This window comes from Natator depressus, chromosome 4 (genome assembly GCF_965152275.1).
Source record: "Natator depressus isolate rNatDep1 chromosome 4, rNatDep2.hap1, whole genome shotgun sequence".
Classification (NCBI taxonomy): domain Eukaryota; kingdom Metazoa; phylum Chordata; order Testudines; family Cheloniidae; genus Natator; species Natator depressus.
Genome location: NC_134237.1, coordinates 3,140,245 through 3,164,623, shown reverse-complemented (window position 1 = coordinate 3,164,623; position 24,379 = coordinate 3,140,245). Strand labels below are relative to the sequence as shown.

Below are 24,379 nucleotides of genomic sequence, written 5' to 3'. Positions count from 1 at the left end.
ATGCACCGACTGAGCCGCGCGCTGCTGGGGGCCCTGGCCCGGGGCTCACCGGGCCGGCAGCCCCCGGGCCCCGGCCGGCTCCTGCCCGCTGCCCTGCGGCCGGGCGGCCTCTCCACCCGACCCCGGCGGGAGCCGCCCGCCGCCCGGCCTCGCCCTGCGGCCCAGGGGCCGGGCGGCGAGGAGGAGCAGTTCGTCTTCCCCGAGTACGTGCCCGAGCCGGGCCCGGCGCCGGCCGGGGAGCCGCCCGCCGCGCCGGGCCGCCCGCCGGGGAGGCCGCGGGAGAAGCGGCAGCACCGGGTGACGGGGCGGCCGGACCCGTCGGTGCCGCCCAGCGGGGTGAGCTGCTCGGGCTGCGGGGCGGAGCTGCACTGCCGGGACCCCGCCGTGCCCGGCTACCTGCCCAGCGAGAAGTACCTCCGCCTGATGGGCGGGGGGCCGGGGGCCCTGGGGAGCTCGGAAGGATTGGGGGGGCAGGGAGCCCTGGGGGGCTTGGAAGGATTGGGGGGGCAGGGGGCCTTGGGGAGCTCAGAAGGATTGGGGGCACAGGGGGCCCTGGGGAGGATGGGGGTGCAGGGTGCCCTGGGGGGTTCGGAGGGGCAGGGGGCCTTGGGGAGTTCAGAAGGATTGGGGGGGCAGGGGGCCTTGGGGAGCTTAGAAGGATTGGGGGCACAGGGGGCCCTGGGGGGTTCGGAGGGGCAGGGGGCCTTGGGGAGCTCAGAAGGATTGGGGGCACAGGGGGCCCTGGGGAACTCGGAGGCGCACCGGGCCCTGCAAGGGGTGCTGTGTCAGCGCTGCTGGCTCCTGATCCATCATCAGCAGGCGCTGCACATGCATGTGTCCCGGGAGCAATACCGCAATCTGGTGAGCGCTGCCCTGCGCAGCCCCCCACGCCACGGTCGCCCCCCCCTGGTGCTATACATGGTGGACATGCTAGACCTGCCTGACTCGGTGCTACCGGATCTGCCTCAGCTGGTGGATGCAGGGTCCAACATCCTGGTGGTGGGCAACAAGGTGGACCTGTTGCCCAGGGACTCTCCAGACTATCTGAAGCGCTTCCGAAAACAGCTGTTGAGGAGCTGTGCCCGCGTGGGCATCCTCCCTGCAGCCCAGGGCACTGGGGGCCGGGTTGGTAGGACTGGGAGCCAGAACTTGGTGGATGTGCACCTGATCAGTGCCAAGACAGGCTATGGAGTGGAGAAGCTGATCTCCAAGCTGCAGCGCTCCTGGAAGTGCAATGGCGATGTGTATCTTGTGGGAGCTACCAACTCCGGCAAATCCACGCTGTTCAATACTCTGCTGCAGTCTGACTATTGCAAGTCCAAAGCGCCGGAGGTGATCAACAGAGCAACAATCTCGCCCTGGCCAGGTGAGGGGCATGGATAGGGACTTTTATCAGTATCTGTTTGGACTAAGCTTTTCAGGGCAAGGAGTGTCTCTTAGGCTTTTATATAGGAGCCTATTTCTGATTGTGGTCTCCTGGGTGTTATGTAGAAATAACTGTTCCCCAAAAAAGTTGGTAAAAGAACTTTTAAGGTTAAAAAATCAAGCACTCCAAAGTTAACAAATGTCAGCGTTAAGCTTTCCCTTAATATGGTCTCCTTGTGCATTTGCATTCTGATACAGGCATATTAAATGGCACAAACCTTTGTTAACATCGAGTTAAGGTTGTCCAGTGGTAGCTTGGGCCTTTCCAGAACTTCAAGTTCAGCAAAACTCAAAACTTCTGAAAACCAAGAAATCCAACCTTAACTCAGCCCTGTGAAGCTGGCAATAGCCACTGGGAATCATCTGCATACACTCTAAGCATTTGGTGTAGCTGTATTTAATGGGGGATGAATAAGCTGGGACAGCTTGGAAGAGCTGTGATTGTGATATGAGGAGATTTGCTGCTGAGTACCCCCAAAACAAAGAGTTGCGGGTTCCAGCCTGCATCCATTCAGTTCAGCATTGGGTAGGTTGTAGCAGGGCAGTGGAAGCTTCTTGACATGGGCATTGTCAGTAGTGAGATGGTATATGAGAGCAACTGTGTGTGGATTTAATGATGGGTAGGGGAAAGTCCAGGTTTGGGAAATATCCTGTGTGCAAGTGTCAAGGGATTGTAAAAGGGTATGAAGCAGTTGTTAAATTTCACAAGTGTGATATTCTGTCAAGGGAGTAGGCTCATCTTTGAGCATAGGGAAAGTGCAGATAGCACTTGTCCATTACAGAGGAGAGGCAAAGTGCCAGTATTTGTGTTACTGGTGTGTTTGGACAGAGTTAAGGTTGTGTGGGGTTTTACCTTAACTCTGTATTTCTTGATTATCAGAAGTTTGAGTTTGCTGAACTCAGCGTTCTGGAGGGATACAAGCTGTCCCCAGATAATCTTAATTCTGAAGTTTTTTGCCAGTGAATTTCTTAGTTTTTTAAACAGAAACGTTTGTTGGTAAGAGGCAGTGATCATTCGCCCAGTTGTAGTTCTCACTTAGGTTTGCAGTTGATATGCTACTGTGGCTAACTAATAATCAAAAGACTTAGCTTTTATCTCGTGGTTTCATCAATAGATCTCAAAGAACTTTCCATATTCCCATTTCACAGATGGGAAACTGAGGCACGGAGGTGAAGTGACTTTCCCAAGATCACCCAGCCAGCTAGGGACAGAGCTAGGAATAGTCCCAGTCCAGTGGTCTTTCCACTAGGCCACTCAGTTGCTATGTGATTCCTCAGTACTCCTCCCTGCTCCTGTATGTTTTGTTATAGTGGAATGGGAAAAATGGTCATGCTTTGAAACATTTGCAGTGTGTAGCCACTAACAGGGCCAGCGAGAGAAATCTCATCCGTGTTCTAGGTCCCAAAACCTTGACAGTTTTATGACATGGTTGTAATAGTAATTTTAAGCATGTGAGGGAAGACTCGTGTGTCTCTCTCCTTCTCTGCCCTCTGCCACACCATTCCCTGCTACATACAGTGCCCCCCCCTCAACATTTCCAGCTCCCCCTCCCATTCCCATCCCATCCCATGAAGCCAGCATTTGGCACCAGGCATGCCAGTTCTCAGGTCTTCACCTTTGTCTCACCAGTGTCTTCTTGGTGCATGCACCCAGCATGCCTTTTTAAAGGTTTCCATCCAGAGGGGCAGGGGGGCTTCCACAGATCCTGGCTCACATGGAAGGGGCAGAGGACAAGAGAAAGGGGCTAGACACCCCCAGAAAGGTAAGAGGTCTCTAGAACCTGGTTCATATGGGGAGGCAAGGAGAGGGGTCAGACCACCATAGATGAGCTGGGCCCCCAGATCCTGGTGCGCACACACAGGAGTAGGGAGAGGGGCTCAGGCACCATTGTGGGGACAGGACATCCAGGTACCAACTCACATAGAATCATAGAAGATTAGGGTTGGAAGAGACCTCAGGAGGTCACTAGTCCAACCCCCTGCTCAAAGCAGGACCAACCCCAATTAAATCATAGGGGGTAGACCCTCACATCCTGGTGTTCAGACATGGAAGGGGACAAACCTCTGCCCCATTCTTCCTGTGCCTCTGCTACTCGTTCCCATTGTCCCTCTCCTGAGCTCCCCCAATCCCCTTCAACTCTTGTATCACCCATCCCCATTTATCCCCCCCGCCTTGCTGCAGCCCCAAGCCCCTCACTCTTATTCCCCCTTAAATGCCCTTCTCCTGCCTGCAACCATTCACATTTCCTTTTTTTTTTTTTTTTTAACAAAACTGCTTTGATTACATTCCCCTGATATAAAAAACAACCAACTGTGCCTCTCTGGTGTCACAAAGCAGCTATTAGACCTGGTTCAACTGGCCAGTTAAGTTAGCTTTGCATCTAGTTTGCTTCACCAGAGTGAAGCAAAATATCTGGAGTGGGCTAGCGAATTTACCTTCCTTGATTTCCATTGGTATGTTGTGGTGGTGCTCAGAGCTGTTTACCTTACAGTGAGAATTATGTCAGTCTTCAAGCAGTGGCACATCTATTAGTTGTAGTCCAGTGCAGAACTTTTACGCTTCTAGAGGCTTTCTTGACAAACTGAAAAACCAAAAATTAGCTCCTCTCTGCACCCAGCATGGGTGGCTCATGGGTTTCTCTGCTCTCAGTTCGACCATTATCAAATTTGCAGGCATCATCAAAATTAGAAAAGGGCTAAGCAGTCAGGCAGCAGGACAGAACCAAACTGCAAAGTGACCTGGAGAGAGCAGAGTATTGGCGTCATGTATTTTACTGCTAGCCCTGGTGATTTGCAAAATATCAGTCGTTAAACCTCTTCCCGATCCTTCGGTCTAATGGGGCTCTTTTTGGCACTGGCCTAGGGCTGAATATAGCAAGTCCTGTGTCAGTGTTATTTTCAGTTTCTCAATATATACATAACTCTTAAACTCCAGTTCATATAATTTGGCCAAATATGTGTCTCAAAATCTCTTTGGGAAAAATAATGTTTAGCAGTCTTGTCCAATACTGAATAATATTCATTGAAACAGAGCTGCCTAGCTTTCAGTGTCATTATTCAGTGAATCTGGCACCTCTGGAAGGTTACCTTAGCAGTGGTGGTGGGAGCCTCCTGTTGAGATGCTAGAGGCATAGAAGTAACAACTCTTGACCCTCTTATATTGACACTCCTCAAGGGGTGAAGTTAGTTCAGTCTCCATGCTCATTGATGCCTTTGCCTCGCTGCTAAGACCCTCAACAGGAGTTAGAGATAAAAGAATTTGGCTGACCTTCCATTCCCCCATAAGCTTCACCTTGGCAGACTAACACATTATAAATTATACAATTGCACGGTCTATACTAAGGTTGTAAAATGCATTCCAGTGTTTTGGCTAACACATTTTAAAAAAACATCTTCCTTCCTAGCCTCAACAAGGCCATGGTGTCTTCCATGTAAAAAAACCATGAATTTCTAAGGTGTCGCAGAGTGTGGGGGAGTCCGAGCCCTGCACCCCTCTTCCTGGGATTCACCGTGACTCTCAGCCGGCCAGTAAAACGGAAGGTTTATTGGACAATAGGAACACAGTCTAAAACAGAGCTTGTGGGTACAACCAGGACCCCTACGTCAAGTCCTTCTGGGGGGCAGGGAGCTTAGACCCCAGCCTTGGGGTTCCCTGCGTTAAACCACTCAGCCAAAAACTGAAACCAACCCCCCCCCCCCCCCCCCAGTCTCACTCCTCCTTCCCCCAGCTTCTCCTTGAGCCTTTGTCCAGTTTCCTGGGCAAAGGTGTCACCTGGGTCCAAACCCCTCCCTCCCCCCCCCAGCTCAGGTTACAGGCTCAGGTCTCCTCACTCCAGTGGAGTCACCCCCTGCTCTCCCATCCCCCATGCAGACAGTCCCAGCAGAACTAGATGATATTCCCCGGTCAATCCGCCCCACTCCGTGCTGCGTCACATAAAGTTTAAAAAAAAAAATCAAATTTAAATGGCCACAGCCCTATTGTTTTCTTTGTACATCACCTTTAAAGGCCAATTGAAAGAAACACCAAGTTTTGCTCTGACAAAATTCTGTTTGCTTTCAATAGTCTTTAAAGACATTTTTCACATATAGTTTTTGTTTTTTCAGTAAATGGAGAGCCATAAATAAGAATCATAATAGCAAAATGGGATAGGTCTTAATTGTGAAGTAAATATCACTGCAGAATTTTGCTGGTTTTCATGCAATTACTCCACAAGTAAAGTTTACAAAAGAATGTGTTCATAGGCGTAACCCTTTCATATCATGCTCAGCACTCTCTCTTCCTAGAACTCCTGTTGTTCCAATCCCGTCCTTCATTCCTTTCTCCAGTCCACCTATCACGACGGTCAGTGGTCTGATATTAACAGAAAGGTAATGCTGTAAGGATGTGGCTGAGCCAACACCATGTGCACTGCACTTGTGGCAGCAAGAAAAATGTGAATCACTTTGCTGCAGTTGTTGAGAAAGACTTTTGTTTCTAACCAGCTGTTCAACTCAAATGCTGTTGACCTAATTCTGGGCCTTTAAAATCAAGAAGAGTTTTGCCCTTGGCTTTGATGAGACCAGGATTTGGTCTCCAGTGGCCTAGTCTACACTACACAAATGTACTATGCCTGAGTACAGTTGCCAAAAATTCATGTTTTGGCAATTTTTAATCACAGTGAGCTGATGCAGTGCTGAATGTGGTTTGCTCTGTATGCTAAGTAGTGTTCAACCTCAGTTCAGCTAACATGACTGCTGACAAGATCACAGTGTGGTCATAGAATATCAGGGTTGGAAGGGACCTCAGGAGATCATCTAGTCCAACCCCCTGCTCAAAGCAGGACCAATCCCCAATTTTTGCCCCAGATCCCTAAATGACCCCCTCAAGGATTGAGCTCACAAGCCTGGGTTTAGCAGGCCAATGCTCAAACCACTGAGCTATCTCTCCCCCACCACTGTGGCGGATAGTTTCTGAGAAGAGCCATTAGCTTAGCAGTTGACTTTAGTTTTGTTGTTGTGATTGCTTTTCTGTTTCATAAAGAAGAATGAGGCCATCATACAGCCTGCGAACTTTCTTCTGTGCGTGGTTTTTTTCATTGTTTGAACCTTAACATTTAATTGATTTTATATATACTGTGTTCAGTTTGCACAGTCACAGACCTGGATAATGTTGGAATTTGTTTTACAGGCACAACTTTAAACCTCCTGAAATTTCCAATTATTAACCCTACATCTGACAGACTGTTCAGGAGACAGGAGAGACTAAAAGCAGATGCAGAAAAAACTGAAGAACAACTTAGTGATGATGAACAAAAGTATCTTAAATGCCTTAAAAAGCAAGGTTATTTAATAGGTGAGTATTATCTGAGGAAGAGTATCACCATTTGTTCTCAGATGCAAATACTGCATTATACAAAAGACTCAGTTAAGCTTTACTGTATGATAAGTCGGTGTCTCAAGTGAACTCTTCATTGGTAAACATTGCTAGCCAACATACATTTATGATACATTCTAATTTGGGTTACTAGCAACAGCATATCAGAATAAGAATTCTTCAAATATATATTAATAATCTTCTGTAAATCCTTATTCTTGATCTTATTAACAAAAAGCTATCTTAACAAAAAGCAGGTTAAGGGGCGGCTTGATTACAGTCTATAAGTACCTACATGAGGAACACACGTTTAATAATAGGCTCTTCAATCTAGCAAAGAAACATATAATGTTATCCAATGGCTGGAAGTTGAAACTAGACAAATTCAGACTGGAAATAAGGCATCATTTTTTTGACAATGAAAGTAATTAACCATAGGAACAGTTTACCAAGGGTCATGGTGGATTCTCCATCAATGGCAATTTTTAAATCAAGATTAGATGTTTTTCTAAAAGATCTGCTCTAGAAATTATTTAGGAGAAGTTCTTTGGCCTGTTATAAAGGAAGCCAGACTAGATGATCACAATGGTACCTTCTGTCCTTGGAATATGTGAAAATCTAATATGCAGGATCTCTAACTTTCTAAAAGTCATAACTTCAGATGTTTTTTGTGTCACCAGTTTTCATTCTACCCGATAAGAGGCATATATACATAAGTTTCTCCTGGACACCACACCAATGCATCAATTCAGTCCTTGTCCTTCTGGTGTAGGTGATTTAATGGATTTCCAGGATTGCATCGCAGCTCTTTTGCCTTTTCCAAAATAAAAAAGACTAATACACTTAATTGTATTGGCTATTCATTGGCAGTGTGCAAACTGATAGTGTGTCTTGTAGAAATGGGCTAAAAGATTACAATTACCTTCAGAGAGAGTGCCGTCCAAAGACACTTTAATATAGCTGGAGATAGGCCCAGCTACTGAGTTAGGTTTTAGATTTCCAGCAAGTTCAGAAATGTTCAGATCTGGAGTTTTTGTTGAGGCATATCCCTCTGTGACTGGGGTCCCAGGGGGGCCATGCTGAGATCGCTCAATCAGGGCAAACTGCACAGAAGGGGGCAGACAATCCCCCAAACTGGTAGTTATTTCTAATACTTAGATTCACCAAGCCAGCAACAAAACAGCTTCTACGATACCTAACTGGTTACCCAGAAGCCAAAACACAGCTCCCTTAAAGCAACCCAGCCTTGAGCTCCCACCCAGACAGCCAGTTCAAATATTATGAAGATTACTGAAAATCTTCTTCATCTTATAAAAAGTTATTCCAATCCCAAAGGATCAGATACATCACCCACCAGGTCAGTGAATATTTCAGATCTTACCCAAATACACGCTTACCACCAATTCTTATTAATTAAACTAAGATTTATTAAAGAAGTGAGAGTGGGTATTGGTTAAAAGATCATTCTACACACAGACGTGAATAAAAATCTTAGGTCAGTTTCATTGTAGGGATGGTGAGCTTTAAAGTTGCAAAGAGTTCTTTCAGAATTAGTCCATAGGTTACAGTCCAATGTCCAATATCAGGGTGATCCAGATGGGACTGGAGATCTCAGTCTTGGGACTCAAACTTCCCCTGGCAAGCTTAAGCAGATCTGAGATAACAGGGTCAGGGCCCAAGAGTTCTTTTTATAGTTCTTTGGCAGCCTCTTGACAGCATGCAGTCTTTGGGTGAACAATAGTAGCTTTGAAGTAACCTCCTATTCCTTAAGCATCACCAGTAATTAGCTACATGGATTAATGTAAGGCAGCTGTCCATCTCCCCCCAGTTACAGGTAGTTTGCTATATACTTCGAAGAGAAATGAAGATAGTAATATTACTACATTCACAGTTCATCTCAATGTTAATATCTTCTTTTGATCTCTGAATTAATGGAATACAGCAATGGGAACCATTCGGTTACATTGTTAACCGCTAACGATGTATTTGTAAACATACACAAAAACACAACTATTATCTACTAATTTATCTCTAAAGGTTGAATCTGGGTCAGTTAGCCTGCTAGTTGTGTAATCCTTTCTGGCCCTGTGTCACACCGTAATTAAAACACTTCTTATTAACATTACGTATAGAGCAAAGACTTAGAAAACATAAAAGAAACAGTTATGTGTAAATGGATGTATACTATATATAATGTGGGCTTTCTTGATTGTAAGTCTGAACTAACCGTTATAAAAAAGAAAAGGAGTATTTGTGGCACCTTAGAGACTAGCACATTTATTTGAGCATAAGCTTTCATGAGCTACAGCTCACTTCATCGGATGCATTCAGTGGAAAATACAGTGGGGAGATTTATATACACAGAGAACATGAAACAATGGGTGTTACCATACACACTGTAATGAGAGTGATCAGGTAAGGTGAGCTATTACCAGCAGGAGAGAGAGAGAAAAAAATAAAAAAAAACTTTTGTAATGATAATCAAGGTGGGCCATTTCCAGCAGTTGACAAGAACGTGTGAGGAACAGTAGGGGGAAAAATAAACATGGGGAAATAGTTTTACTTTGTGTAAAGACTGCGAGTGGATGTGCTTATAGCTTTGTGCAGTTTGTAAGCTTTGCAGGCCATTTTCCTCTTGCAGAGACTGAAATTGCCACAGACCAAAGGCCTTATCCTGCAAAGATGCACATGCTTACATTTATACAAGCAGTTCCATCCAAGTCAGTACTCTCACAAGTAGAGTTAAGCACATGTATAAGTGTTTGAAAGATCAAGGTCTTAAATATATATAAAAAAAAGTCTAATTTACAAAGTGTTTTGTGCAATGCCTAGAACAATGGGAACACGATCGGGGTCCTTAGGGTTACTGTAATACAATAATAATAATAGCACATTATAGCAGGTCCATGATCTGGGGGACTGCTAATAGCACTGGATTTCTCCATTTTTTGTCGGACAAGAAGGAAAATTAAAATACAGAAACGTAAGTCACTTTTTAACATCCTGACTTTTGAGCATTTAAATTTGTAAGCATAAATCACATTTATATTACTTTATCATGTGTGTTTTATTTATTTTTCGATTGTAAGGAAGAAAAATTTCCAGTTGAAGAAAATGTAAAGTAACATAAATTATTAAAAATACTTTTCTTTTTTAATGTAGGAAGAGTTGGAAGAACATTTCAACCACAGAAGTCAAAAGCTGTCATTGACTTTGATCCTGATGAGCTCTCTTTTAACATGGAAGAGGAGCCTGTCTTTTCATCTGACAAGCCTAAAGAGAGAGTGGAATTTACACACAATGAACTGAAAGATGCTCGCTGGTTTTTTGACACGCCGGGGATTGTAAAAGAAAATTGTGTAGGTGCTCTGTCTGCATTTGAGAAGATCGGTATTTGGGAGAGGGAGTACTGTCTTAGTTAACTGTCAGTGCAGGAAAAGAGATTTTTGATATCCTTATGAAATAAGACTCTTGCAGCCAGGTAATCATTTACTGCCACCCAGTGTATCCGAGTATTGTGTAATAAGTAGAGCTGAGCGAATAATGGATTTTATTTTACTTTATTTTTATTTTTTGTTCGGCGCTGAACCAAAATTCGTTGGGGGGGAAAAAGCCATTTTGAATCTCGTTTTATTCAAAAAATTTTATTGAATCAGAAAACTTTAAATAAATTTGTTTCTAATTGGCTGAAGTGTTTTGGTCAACTTGAAACAAATTTTTTCTAGTTTTTCAATTCAGCCATTTTTAGGGGGTTTTCACTCATTTTGAAATGGTCAAAATGAACTTTTTTAACTTTTTTGATTTTTTTTTTCTTTTTTCAGCCAAAACTATTCATCAAATTCAATCTGAATTTGCAAATTGTTTTAGAGCCTCGAAAACTGCATTGTTTAGGATAAATTTCTGTTTCCCAAAAATAATTTGCCCACTTTTAGTACTCAGGCCTGTTTTATGTAGCAAAATGTATCACGCTGGGTGGTTTGCTGTAGCTAGTTGTGCCATAACCACCTTACAACATGGGTATTTACCAATGGAGATTGGACCAAGTGCTATTTATAAGCATGTTAGTGAACTTTTTACAGACCAGTTTTTTGTAGATGAGCCCTGAATGTGTCTCTCTGTGGTAGTACATTTCTGTAGGAGGAATGAATGGGTCGGAGTATTAAAAACAGGATCTGGTGGCAGGATTTAGGATTATATCTTTAGGTCTGGTTTTGAGTGAGAATCAGATCACAAGAGACTTGTCTGTTCTAAAAAAAATTATATTGGTTTAACTGAATTGATTTAAAATCCATCTAGTAAAACCAGTGCAACCCCCTAATGTATAACCATTGCTTAAATAAGTTTGCTTTGCATTGGTCGTTTACCAAATAGAGCTAATCCCATTTAAATCTACATTAGGGTTTTATTTAACTAGATCAATTTTTAAATAGATACAATTTTTAGTGTAAGAGTACCTAGGACTGAGACTTTCAAAGCTGCTTCAAGGGTTTGAATGATAAATTCATGGGAATAAGAAGTCCAAATCCCCTAGATGGATTTTAAAATTTTGGCCTTAAAATTAATAGAGCCACTGGAAATATGCTCTGTAGAAATCCTGCACAGTTACATGGACTTAGGATCTGTCTATGGTGTGACAGGGTCAGGCCAGGTGGCTACAGGAGAGTGATGGAAGGCAAATATATTAGCCCCAGGTTAAGCAGGTCCCCTTTCCATGGGTAAGGAAACAGGGGCGGTTCCAGAACAATCAGGAACTTGCTGGAACCAATTAAGGCAGACAGGCTAATTAGGACACCTGGAGCCAATTAAGAAGCTGCTAGAATCAGTTAAGACAATCAGGCTAATCAGGGCACCTGGTTTAAAAAGGACCTCACTGCTGAGAGTGAGAGAACGTGCTGCTGGAGGACTGAGGAGCACAAATGCTATCTGGCATCAGGAAGAAGGTCCTGTGGTGAGGATACAGAAGGTGTTGGGAGGAGGCCATGGGGAAGTAGCCCAAGGAGTTGTAGCTGTCACACAGGTGTTACACGAAACACTGTAGACAGCTGTGATCCACAGGGCTCTGGGCTGGAACCTGGAGTAGAGGGTGGGCCCGGGTTCCCCCCATCTCCCCAACTCCCTATTGGATACAGGAGGAGTTGACCTGGACTGTGGGTCCCACCAGAGGGGAAGGTCCCTGGCCTGTCCCCCGACCCACTGGGTGGACCAGCAGAGACAGCGGGGATTGTTCTCCTTCCTTTTCCCCATGCTGGCCAGTGATGAGGTTAGCCGAATGAACGGCAAGTTTGAGCCACTAGCAAAAAGTGGCCAAACTGAGGGCTGCCGTGAATCTCTGAGGCGAGCAAATCCGCCAATAAGTGCAGGACCCACCAAGGCAGAGGAGGAACTTTGTCACAGTGGATATAACTGTTTTCTACAGAATAGAAGTTAAACTTTTTTTTAAAAAAAATTAGTAGTAGTAGTTTGACTTTCTACCCGCAGATTTTGTACCAGTAGAATTCTTTTGGTTAGAGGGATGATAATTGTTATTTTTTTACCAAAGTAGTTACACCAGTACAAACCCTAGTGTAGACACAGCTATGTCAATAGAAAGGAGTCTTATACTGTTATAGCTTACTCCCCAACATATAGGGGAATGAGTGTTACTGGACTAAGCACCTTTATACCAAGATAACTACAGCCACATTAGGCAGCTGGTACTGATTTAACTATACCACTATAATTAAAGTGGTTCAACTTCTGTGTAGAGACACGGCCTAATTGTGACGATAGACTTTCAAATAATGTTAGACTGACTGATCCAAAAAACTTGAGAGGTGTGAACTGCCCCATTCATCTCAGTAGCCTCCTCAGTCAGACTTCAAAATGATTGCCCTGTTGAGATGTATAAAGGAGCTCACACCTTATTATTACTCTCAGCTTCAGTCAAGCTCCAGGACTGTAATAACTTGGATAGGCATCTCCTGCCTCAGCCATCTCAACAGGGTAAAGATTCTGACGCCTACTGCAGATTTACTGTTAACATCAATTTCACTGCTGGTCAGTTTAGTATATACATCTAGCTCAATCACAAATTATGGGCTTGATGCTGGAATTTTATACAGGAGCTCAGAATAGATGGTTACAATGCTTCCTTCTGGCCTTAATATCTTTTAATTGAGTAGAAGCACCTAGCTAATGTGTGTGGTTTGGATTCACTTGAAACGACGTTTGATATGAGTAAGTTTTATAGACACAAATGATTAATTGTACTGCATCTAGCACAATGGGGACTCGAACATGATTCAGGCCTCAGGAAGTTAGTTAATAAAGGCACACAAAATACTACATTGAAAGAGTGTTAAGGTTGCAAAGTCAACCATTCAAAAGTTTGGAAATGCTAGATTTAAGATTGCCCATGTAAACTTAATCCAGTCCCCTGGTGCGTATGCATTATAAACTGTTTTTTAATTACATGATCACACTTCTGTCCACAGGACCCCGCCTTATTCAGCATGTAAATTGGATGGTGCTCAATGAATGAGCAGCTTTTCAATTTTCATTTTACCTTTGATGAATAACATGTGGCCCCAGGCACACTATACCAATCCTGCTCTGAAGACAGGATTATTAATTATGTCATGGGCCTTTTCGTCTTGCTCCTATAGTATCTGACTACTTCAACAAACATAAATTAATCTTCACAATGCCCCTGTGACATGATGGGGGGGCATTATTCTAATTTTACAGAAGGGAGAACTGAGAGACAGAGACATTAACATGAAAAATACACACTAAGTGGGATGCTCACTTTGAGATGTCTAGGACCTGACTTTTCAGAGAACTTAGGGCTTGGCTACACTTACATTTTATAGCGCTCTAATTTGCTGGCTCAAGGGGGTGAAAAATCACCCCCCTGAGCGCAGCAAGTCAGAGCGCTTTAAAGCGCTAGTGTAAACAGGCTGGGAGTGCTGGGAGACACGCTTCCAGTGCTCGGAGCTAATCCCCTCGTGGAGGTGGATTACCAGGAGCGCTGGGAGAGCTCTCTCCCAGCACTCAGGCGCGCGACCACACCCGCACTTCAAGGCACTGCCACGGGAGCGCTTTGAAGTTTCCAGGGTAGCCATGCCCTTAGTATTTTGTAGCACTTTATATGTTGGGAGAACATTTGCAGATGTGACCATTCAGCACGCCTGCAAATCAGACACCAGTAGTCTCACATTGGGCACCCAGAACATGAACCTACAGGTTTAGTGACCCCCTGTGAAAAGTTTGGATTAAATGACTTGCCCAGTATCTCAAAGGACCTGTGTGCCCGAGACGGGGAGAAAATCCGTTCTCCAGGGTGCTGTTCAGCTGCCGAAGCTATGACACCATCCTTACTCTTTCTGTAGTCCATTGCCTCATGCACCTTCCAACTTCTGCAACATATGAGGCAGGGGTCCTACAGACAACAGCTTCCTTCACTACACAGTTGTGATCATCCCTAACCACCGTGCATCCAGTGCACTAAATGAGTCAGGGGTCCTGTGGAAAAAGTAGTATGTGATCATGTGATTAAATATTGCATCACAGTGCATAGGTACAGGGGAGTCAAATTAAGGCTACATGAGCAATCTAAATTCTGACATTTCTTAATTTTTGAGTACTTGACTTAGCAACCTTAACATTCTTTTAATATAGTTCTTGTGTGTAATTTCCTAGGTTTTTAATATCAAACTGTGGGGGAGGGGGGCGGGAATGTCTATCATGTGGAACTGAATGAGCATAGAAAGTGAATAGACTTGTGTTCAGTAACTTCCTGTAGATATTTCTAATTTTGATTAAGCTTGGAGTGCCTGTGACGTGGGGAGGTATGAGACATGCCAAAGTTCGGATAGAATTTCCTCTTGTCACGCTGTTCTTTTTGGTTGGAGAGGAGGAGGGTTGTTTGGGCACCAATTTTGGGGTGGGGAGCAGGAATTTTCAGTCTTTGCTTTCTGTACATTTTTGTGAGGGTTAGCTGATGTGGATAGATTTGCCAGTAGGCTAGTTCAGTCTATGAATTATTAAAGATGTTCAGTTTTATAAGGGAGCAAGAGAAAACACCTAAACTTCTAGAAACAGAAACAAAGGGTTTTCGATAACTGTCAAATTTAGCACTAGGTATTATCTAATACTCTGGAATATTATCTGCGGAGCTTGCAGTCTAGAAGGCTCCTACTATTTCAGAACTGATGCAAAAGTTGCCAAGATTTTCAGACGAAAGTTGGCTCCATCTACACTACAGAAAGAGTGTGTAGAGACCCAGTCACACCATAGTAGTTGCTGACACAATTACAAAACGGTTCTGTCTTTTAATGTAGAGTCAAGACCTAACCATATTGCCACACTGTAGTACACACTTGAACGTTAGCAAGGCTGTGGCATGACTTAGGTGCACGGTTAGAAGAGTTTGGTTCTGTTTGTGCTGAAAATTCCAAGTGTGAGAGAAAGGGATGCTGTCAATTTGGAATCTAGTCAGTGCTTTAAAGTTAAAAGTAATGTTGGGTACTGCACCTGGGCCTGGATCCCACTGCCACATTTTGTGCTTTTCCAGTCACTTTTTTCTCTTTTTAACATTTTTTTTTTCTCTCTACTGTTCCTGTGTGCGAAAGACCCATACAGACCGGGGAAGCTGACTGTGCGGGGTTGGTGGGGAGGTGAAACTGACTGCACACATAGTCCCATTAAATTTACAAAGTATGCCGGAAAGTACCTTTCAGTTATAGTCACCATAAGCATTACTTATAACAATAGTGGGGAAAACATTTCAGGCAGAGGTTTATTTTTTTAAGCTGGAGTCTCTCGCTGTGCCTGGCCCATCAGACACAGTAGTTCCTGCTTTTGAAGTTGGAACTCTGTTGCACGTAAACCTATGCCGAGGAGCTAATCTCTCAGTTACATTTCCAGAGAATTTATTCTCAAAGTATTTTTCGCTGGTAGAGATGGGGACAAGAGATCTCTGAAACCTTAGTCAGTTTAAGACGATTTACAGTTTTATAGCAGAAAGCTTGCTAATACCTGAAATAGCCTCCTTGAACCCAGAATCGCCGTAACACTAACTGTAAGAAATATTGATCCAAAATTCTGTTTAACGTACCTTGAACTGCTGGCACATTAAGCTTAACAAAATCTGCTGTGGTAGAGCAGGAAACAATTGGCTGATTATTATTAGTGGCTTCATAATAAAAGTGATAAAGAATAATTCCTGAGTGGAGACAGTGAGAGTTCCGCACAGTGCAGTGTGTTTTTACTCTGGGGATCTCAATCTCATTTTAGGTTGTTCCACAAATAAATAGTATTTGTGTGGAAGCATAGCAGGAACCATCCGCAATCTTCGATGTAACACAAAGTAGCAGTAAGCTGATTCTGTGAACATTGCAGAGGACAAATTGGCTTGAGCTGTTTAGACTGTAAAGCCTTAGACTCATATTGTTAGTTTGGAGTGTCCATGTTACAAGCCACTTTGTCACTATGTGTGAATTGTTAAAAAAGACGAGCACTTTCTTGTCGTGGCTGAACTGAATATGCAGTCCTACTTGTCTGTAATTTCTGTATGAGATCATTTGAGACAGATGTTCTCCATTCAAGTATATTTGGTCATCTTTCTTTTTCCCCATAAAGCAAGAGCATTGGTTTCATCATTTTTGTAAAGGCATCCAAAATGAGTTATGGTCATACAATTTGCTTTGCAGGTTTTAAATCTTCTAACAGAGAAAGAAGTAAAGCTTGTCTTGCCAACACATGCCATTGTTCCACGGACCTTTGTACTTAAGCCTGGAATGGTTTTGTTTCTAGGTGCTTTGGGACGCATAGACTATCTGCAGGTAAGGGAGAGTGGATTTTGTAATGTTCTGTGAATAACATCTTGTTTGTGCTTTGTGGTGTTATAACAAGTTACAAAACACCTTCATCAGCAGGCTGTTTGTGTAGCTTTCTTCACCATTTCGTTGGTAGCTGCTACACTTAAGATTTCCACTAATGAAACACACACCTTGTTGTGTAAAGTAAAAAATGCTTTAGAAAAAGGCTGTGCCATATGATAGCCCAAAGTGAAGATTTCTGTACCGTAGAGGAGCACCTTGCAGCATGCTCCAAAGAGGTCCTGAGCTTTGTTCTAAATGAAATCGGAGAATTGCTTTGGGACTGACGTGTCACTAAAAGAACAAGGGTACAAATCCTTGCAAGGTGGCTAACAGTGCTAGCATGTAGCCAAAATGAATCAACTTTAAAGGGACACTGCAGTGGTTACATGAAAGAGCTGCGTAGGTCGGGAAATTGATTAAGGGCATTTCTGCTTTTCCTTCGACATTTATAAGAATTGTTTAATCAAGGGAGAAGGGAAAGATGATGACACCAAACACTATTCAATGAACAAAGTAGAAAAAATAAACTGGAAAAATACTGTTCTTTGCTAATCCTTTTCACTCACAGCAGTTCTGGGTAAAACCTCCTTCATATAGACGTGTGATTCTTACTGGGATGATTTCCCTTAAAGTTATTTCTGTTAGATGGTGGTTCAGTCATGTTAAATACTTGTGCTAATTCCCCTTAGTGATGCTTTGCTTCATTTTGAAAAGAAAGGCTATTAGAACAGGGCAAGGAGTGAGCTTTTTCAAAAGTTATTGTAGAAATAAATTTGATTAGTGTTTCCTCCAGGTTTAAAGAAATATCTAATAGTAAAGGGCAGAGCAGATGGGTGTATGTGTCTGGGGTCCATTCTCCCCTTTCTACACGTACATTATTAATGAAAGTTTTATTTATTCCATTTCTAAAATGCAGCTGTCGATGCCCATCCAGTGCTCTGCATACCTATCAGATAAATAAAAAATAAAAAAAAAACCACCAAGGACTGCCCATAAATAGATCCACCTCAGCCAACCCCTCCTCAACAGCCTTAGGCAAGGTCTACACTAGAGCGCTTTGCCTGTATAACTATACCAGTGTACTATCCAGGCAAAGCGCTCCTTGTGTGGGTGTGGCTTATACAGGCAAAACTGAATTTTTGCTGATATAGCCTATTCTAGGACCCACCATCCGCACCCCGAGTGAAATAAACTATGTTGGTAAAGGCACAGTTTTGCTGGTATAAGTGCGTCTGCGCTAGGGGCTTTTGCCAGCACAGCTATGTCAATCACAAATCTTTACACCCTTGATCAACATATCTGTGCTGGCAAAAGTGTGTAGTGTAGCGCTGGGCTTGTGGGGAGAGTTGTATGCAGGTATCAGCAGGATACTAGATTCCTTGGTTTGGATTTGATGTAATCCTGTTTTTCCACTGCAGTTTGGATGTACAATTCATTTTGGTAATTTTCACGCTTAAATTTGATATGGAGGTATTATTATTTAGACGTGTGTGTGTGTGTGTATATATATATTTATATTTATATTTAAATCTGGTTCTTACACCTGTAGTCAGATTCGTTTCATATACAGTGGTCACAAGGAAGCAGGGAAGAAATTGCATCTTATTCAGTCTTTGTAGAATTCTAGGTACCCCAAAGCAGAGTCTGGTAAACAAGAGGGGTCTGGGAAATGGTCTGAGAGGATCAGCTGGGCAGGAGAAGTCTGTCACACCATCCAGAAATAAGCCTGCCAGTTTTGTTCACATTGGCAGTACTTTCAGTATTGTGAACTAAGCTAGTGTAAAGATACACATTCTGTAACATTTGACTATCATTTTATTTGCATGACCTGAGTGGAGGATTGTTACGTTCTTGTTTGTTTGTTTATTTAAGTGCCATTCCAATTATCCAAATTCCTTTTCTCTGAAAATCCTAGTTATCCATAACCACAGTGTGTCCCCCATGTAGCCATATGTTAGTTAATAGCATTTCCATTTATCTGAACACATAGTTAGAATCATAGACTTTAAGGTGAGAAGGGACCATTATGATCGTCTAGTCTGACCTCCTGCAGAATGCAGGCCACGGAATCTCACCCACCGACTCCTGTAACAAACCCCTAACTTATGTCTGAGCTATTGAAGTCGTCAAATCATGGTTTAAAGACTTCAGGGTGCAGAGAATCCTCCAGCAACTGACCCATGCTCCACTCTGCAGAGAAAGGCGAAAAAGCCACAGGGTCTCTGCCAGTCTGCCCTGGAGGAAAATTCCTTTCCGACCCCAAATAAGGCAATCAGCTAAACCATGAGCATGTGGGAAAGACTCACCAGCGAGACACCCAGGAAAGAATTCTCTGTAGTAACTCAGATCCCACCCCATCTAATATCCCATCACAGGCCATTGGGCTTATCTACCGCAAATAGTCGAAGATCAATTAATTGCCAAAATTAGGCTATCCCATCATATCATCTCCTCCATAAACTTATCAAGCTTAGTCTTGAAGCCAGATATGTCTTTTGCCCCCACTGCTTCCCTTGGAAGGCTGTTCCAGAACTTCACTGCTCTGATGGTTAGAAACCTTATCCAAGCCATTCAGATAAATGTGACTGCACTGTATTTGTATTAATGTAGCACCGAAGTATTGTGCTGTGATTGCAGAAGTTCTAGAATCAGGAAGGTTCAGGGCTTGCTTTAGGACTAGAAGCTTTGAGGTGGCACAGCTGTTGTATTTTTGTATTGGAAGCTCACTCCTTTATTTGCAGAGAAGTCATTGTTTATCATAGAAACAATACAGATGCATTTCAAAGACTAAGACCCTGCCTATCTAGATGAGAGAGAAGCGTGTAACGGAACTGCTTTTAAACAGAAGGTGTGGGAAGGGTGGACAGTAACTTGTAAATATCTTTACAGCATTGAGTTTGTTTAACAATCACCTCTCATTAATTTTAGGGAGCAAAATCCTCCTGGTTTTCTGTTGTGGCTTCTAACCTGTTGCCAGTCCATGTTACTACCCTGGAGAAAGCAGATAGCATCTATCAGAAGCATGCTGGAAAAACATTACTGAAGGTAAGAGGACACCTTGACACCTTCTATACCGTGTTCTGGTATGTGTAAGGAGTAAGGTCATGTGATCTCTTTTGTAGCTCAGCAGGCATCTGTTACTGGTTTCCCTATGCTTGACTCGACAGAGGCTTTGTTAAGTCCATGCTAGAACTCTGTGCATCGTCTTTGCAGTGATTCTTCCCCTTTCTGGGAAAACCAAATAAAAGAGTATATGCATTATTCCTCCCCTGACTGTGGGAAACAGATACGAGAATGAAAATCTTAATGCTAGTCACAACACACATTTTTCCTGTTTAGAATTAAACTAATTCATCAAGAGAACTCCCTCTGTGCATGGACAGAGGAACGTGGCATGGGCAGAGGTTAGGACTTTAGCCTGGGGCTTTGGGAGACCTGGGTCACATTCCCTGCTCTGCTTGCATACAAGGGACCATATTCATACATTAGACAGACAGTCTTGTAGGTAGGGATATAACTTTTTTTTTTTTTCAGAAGCACACAAATTACTCCTGAGCAGTCTACATTAAAGTTAAAAAATGGCTGGTGAGGTTTAGGCTTATACTTGCCAAGGCATCATATTCTGGCTCAGGGAGAAAGCCGCTCTTTCTGCAGCGCTGATGAGGCAACATCTGGAATACTGTGTTCTGAGCTAGGTGCACTGACGCCAGAAAGACATGGACAAATTGGAGCTACTCAGGCAGGAGTTCAGAGACAAGCAACAAAAACTGAATGTCTACTATGGAAATATATAAATTCGCAAAACACAAAGGGAGAGAAATATAAAAGGCAGAGGGGTCAGGGACTACAAATAGGAGCAACAAGGTGGAATTAAGAAACAGAAATACTGTACCTGGAAGTGATGTAAATCCCATCATTTGGGACTTCTGAACCTAGATAGGGGAGAGATCAGAAAAAAACATTGTATGGAATTGTCCTGGGGATGGACTAGATTACTGAAACATTACTTGTAGCTTTGTTCTTCAAAGATTTCAGATTGACACCTAGTTCCATAGCCCTTCTGTAGCAAGACTTACATGTTTTTTAATATATTTACATTTTATTTTCTATATCTTGTTTGATAGTGTAATTTGAAGTGCTTTTAGACTAAAATACATTCTGATGCATGGCGTAGAAATATTTGTTTTTTTAAAAAGCAATACTCTCATGATTTAGGCTTTATCTAGAAAGATGTGGAGTTAGCACATTGGTTAATGTGCTGTGTAAAACATTCAGAAGTCTAGCATAGACACAAGCTGTGTATACTTTAACATATATTCGCTGATTAAGTTAAAAGTCTGTGTTGCCCCCCTCTCCACTCCCCCCTGATTTGCCTCAACCGGCTAACGTGTTAATACTATAGCCTTGCCATTTCAACACTAGGATTTTAAAATGTGTTAGCTATCATGTTTTTAAAATGCATATTTTTGTTTCCTGTAAGCAGGGCCTCTGTGTATATGTATGCGTATCTTGATGTTTTTTAACTTGTTTCCTTGGCAATACCACTAAAACTGAAACACTCTCTCTATAGTAAATATCCAGGATCCCCATACTACATGGTACATTTTCCACTATCTGAAGCAGTTTTAAGCTGTCTCTTCTGGTATTGATCTTCACTTGCAAAGCAACAGTGCAACTCACTGCTCATGCTGAATTCACTTCATGAATTATTGCGCCATTTACAAAAATAAATGTTTCAGAGATGGACCAATAGACATACATTTTTGTTCTTTTGTAGTAATTAGTAACTTCGACTATTTCATTGAACTAGCTTGGAACTGAATCCTGACACTTACCCAAATAGGACAGTCTCTGATACTGTAATAGCTACTTTTTCGCATCTCTGAGGCATGTTCGTTTGATATCTAAGTGAAATCTGTGCCACCTTGACATTTGTTTCAACAAACTGTCCCTTAACTGTACAAAAGCTATTTTTAATAGAAGTGTTATGTGAGAGCAGATACTCTTTAAATTTCTCCAGCGTTTGAGTCAGTTTGAATAGAAAGAGTTAAGTTGCTGCATGTCACTTTGTAACTTGTTCTGTAACTTGAGAAGTTTAAAGATGTCTTTCTTGTTAGCTTTTAAACCCTTTCTCCTGTATTTTATTGTTAGGTTCCCATAGGGGGTGAAGAGCGAATGAAAGAATTCCCACCGCTTATTCCTCAGGAAATTACACTGGAAGGAATTGGCACCCTTGAGGCAGTGGCTGACATAAAGTTGTCCTCCGCTGGTAATTCTGCATTTCCTCCTCCACATGCAGGGAATCCACTTCTGCCGTGCACCCTTGTTCTTGGTTGTAATTTCATAATGGGTGCATCATGTGACTTGCAAAGGTCTTCTGACTAGGAAAGGTGACACAGTGTCGACCAAAATGCCTGCTGCCTTGTATGTCATTATGAACAGTTGTTTTCTGCTTTGGGGGTAGATGTTCAAAAGTGCTTGGCACCCAGTATCTTCCATTCTTCGTCTAAATGGGATGCTGAAAGTGAAAATCAAACCCTTTGACTTATTTAAATTGGTGTCCCTTTCCATTTTTTACATTTGATACAGTTGATTCCCATTTTGTTTGAAAGAGGTTGTAACTAACTGGATTCTGTTCTGATATCTGCGCAGGTTGGGTTGCAATAACAGCTCACTTGGAAGACAAACTACAGCTGCGAGCCTATAGCCCTGAAGGGACAACACTGATGATACGTAAACCTCCTCTGTTGCCACATATCATTGACATCAAAGGGACCCGCATCAGAGGAAGTGTGTCCTATAGAACTAAAAAGCCACCTCCCCTAGTGGAGAACTTAAAGGCAAATGGAAAAAATAAACAAATTTAAAAAAGGGTATCTAAAATTTAAGAAGCACAGGAGCTGGAAAGCCCTTGGACATATGTGTTGCTTACAGACAATTACGAAAACAATTATTCATTGAACTCTGTAGAAAACATACATTCTGATTTTAAGACTGGCTTCTGTAAAACATGTTTGAAAGACCTTCCAAATGCAGGTTTGAAGTTTGTATCAGCCTACTGCATAGTGCAGCTCATGGGATCATGTGATTTTCATTCTACTTCCCATTAACAGATGGCCTGTCTCATTCAGACTCTTTAGTTCTGCATTCAACAGACAGATTTGGCATCACTTCACATTATTGCTGTTTCCCCTACAGTGGGTGGAGTAAGGCTGCCATCAGGATGGGAGGGTAATCTCAGTTACAGCAGGAGGGAGGGCTTTAGTGAAGCTGTCAGAACATGTCCATCTTTCTGGTTGCTACCAATATTTGGACAGGAGACACATTGCTTGTTTTTTGGCTTTTTGCATGAAATTAGTGATAAAGATTTCAGAAAGAAGCCCCTAGAGTCCATCCTACTAGGTCTCTTTGCAATAATGTAAAACTTTAACGATAAGCAAACGACACCCAGAGGACCACTGTGTATAGCTGAAGGGAGGAAATCAGACTTATGCCTCAACTGAGAGCTCCTGCAAAACATCCCCATGCTGTGACTAGCCCTAAATGTACAGTCATCTGTCTCTTCATCATGACAACTGTGACGGGTTGGACCCCTTGGGAAGCCACCTGATGTGCTGAGATACCACTGAGTCTACCTGTTCTGCCAGCATGGGCCCCCTTTAACACGTCCTGCTAAGCCAGGCTCTTAAAACCCTCCTCTAACACACGCACACAGGAAGGGCCACACCCAGCTGCAGATCAGTTCTGGGAAGACTCAGCTTCAGGGATTTGCTGTAATGTCATTTATAGGTGTTTTTGGAAAGTTCTGGGTTTCTGTTCCCAGGTTGCCAGAAAATATTTTGGTGTGTAGCATTGTGTACATAATGCAGATGTCAATATTTTTTAAAGTCTAGGTGTCTTGGCATTTAGCCACCAATGCCATGAGGCGGTGTGCCTCGGTTTCCCCTTCCTCACAGCAGTCTAGATCAGTTATGTTTTCTCCACTGTGCCAAGCTCTAAGCCTGTCCACAGGTACTAGCTGAGAAGCAGTATTCTCATAGAACTTTCTTGTTACCACTCCTAGTCTATACCAAAGATTTTTCCAAAAATCATGCGTCTTACACATTTTTAAAGTATTTACCACCAGTATCAAATTCTTTGTCTTAACCCACAGTGTGTGTAGTAAGAGACATAAAGTTACCAGCACATTCATGACAGAGAGGTGCTTCCGAGTATGATTATCATACCACGCCTTCTCTCTAAACAGATCAGTTTGTTCAGCATTTATTGTATTTCTCATCCTCTCTGTAGAGGTTCTTTCTTTGGGTATGTGTTGGGGGTTTTGACAAGGAAAGGGTGTAAGGAGACCTTGTATGTTACTGGCCCACTCCCTGTGGAGTTGCATTTCCTCCCCAGGGTTAAACCCATGTGTTGTTCACCCCCATCACTCACTGTCTGATGCTTAGCTGTGGGGAGGGGTTTACCTGCCCAGGAAGTGGCTGTCTCCACCCCTTCATCAGATGGATCATTAGCATGTTCACAGACATCAGAATGCTAGGAAGAACCCTCCCTCCCCCTCCCCCGCCGCCTTAAAGAGTCAGTTAGTTTTCACAAGTACAGCAAGAAAAATACTTTGAAAAAGTGGGTCCTGGATTAGGGTGCCCTCCATCACCTCTCTCGCTGTTCCCACGAGGTCAGCTGTATGGCTGCTCCCCTCAGAGAGGTCAGATACACAGTTCCCCCTTAAAACTTGAGCCAC

The 24,379-nt window shown here is 43.0% G+C and overlaps 1 protein-coding gene across 1 annotated transcript; it reads left to right on the top strand.

The window, feature by feature from the left end:
* NOA1 (nitric oxide associated 1) lies at positions 1-24,102 on the top strand. The gene is made up of 7 exons (XM_074950268.1): positions 1-1,366; positions 6,593-6,757; positions 9,941-10,137; positions 16,471-16,602; positions 19,570-19,686; positions 21,793-21,910; positions 22,294-24,102. Exons 1-7 carry the CDS (start codon positions 1-3, stop codon positions 22,506-22,508), a joined length of 2,310 nt encoding a protein of 769 aa, XP_074806369.1. The 3' UTR covers positions 22,509-24,102.
* The last annotated feature ends 277 nt before the right edge of the window (positions 24,103-24,379 follow it).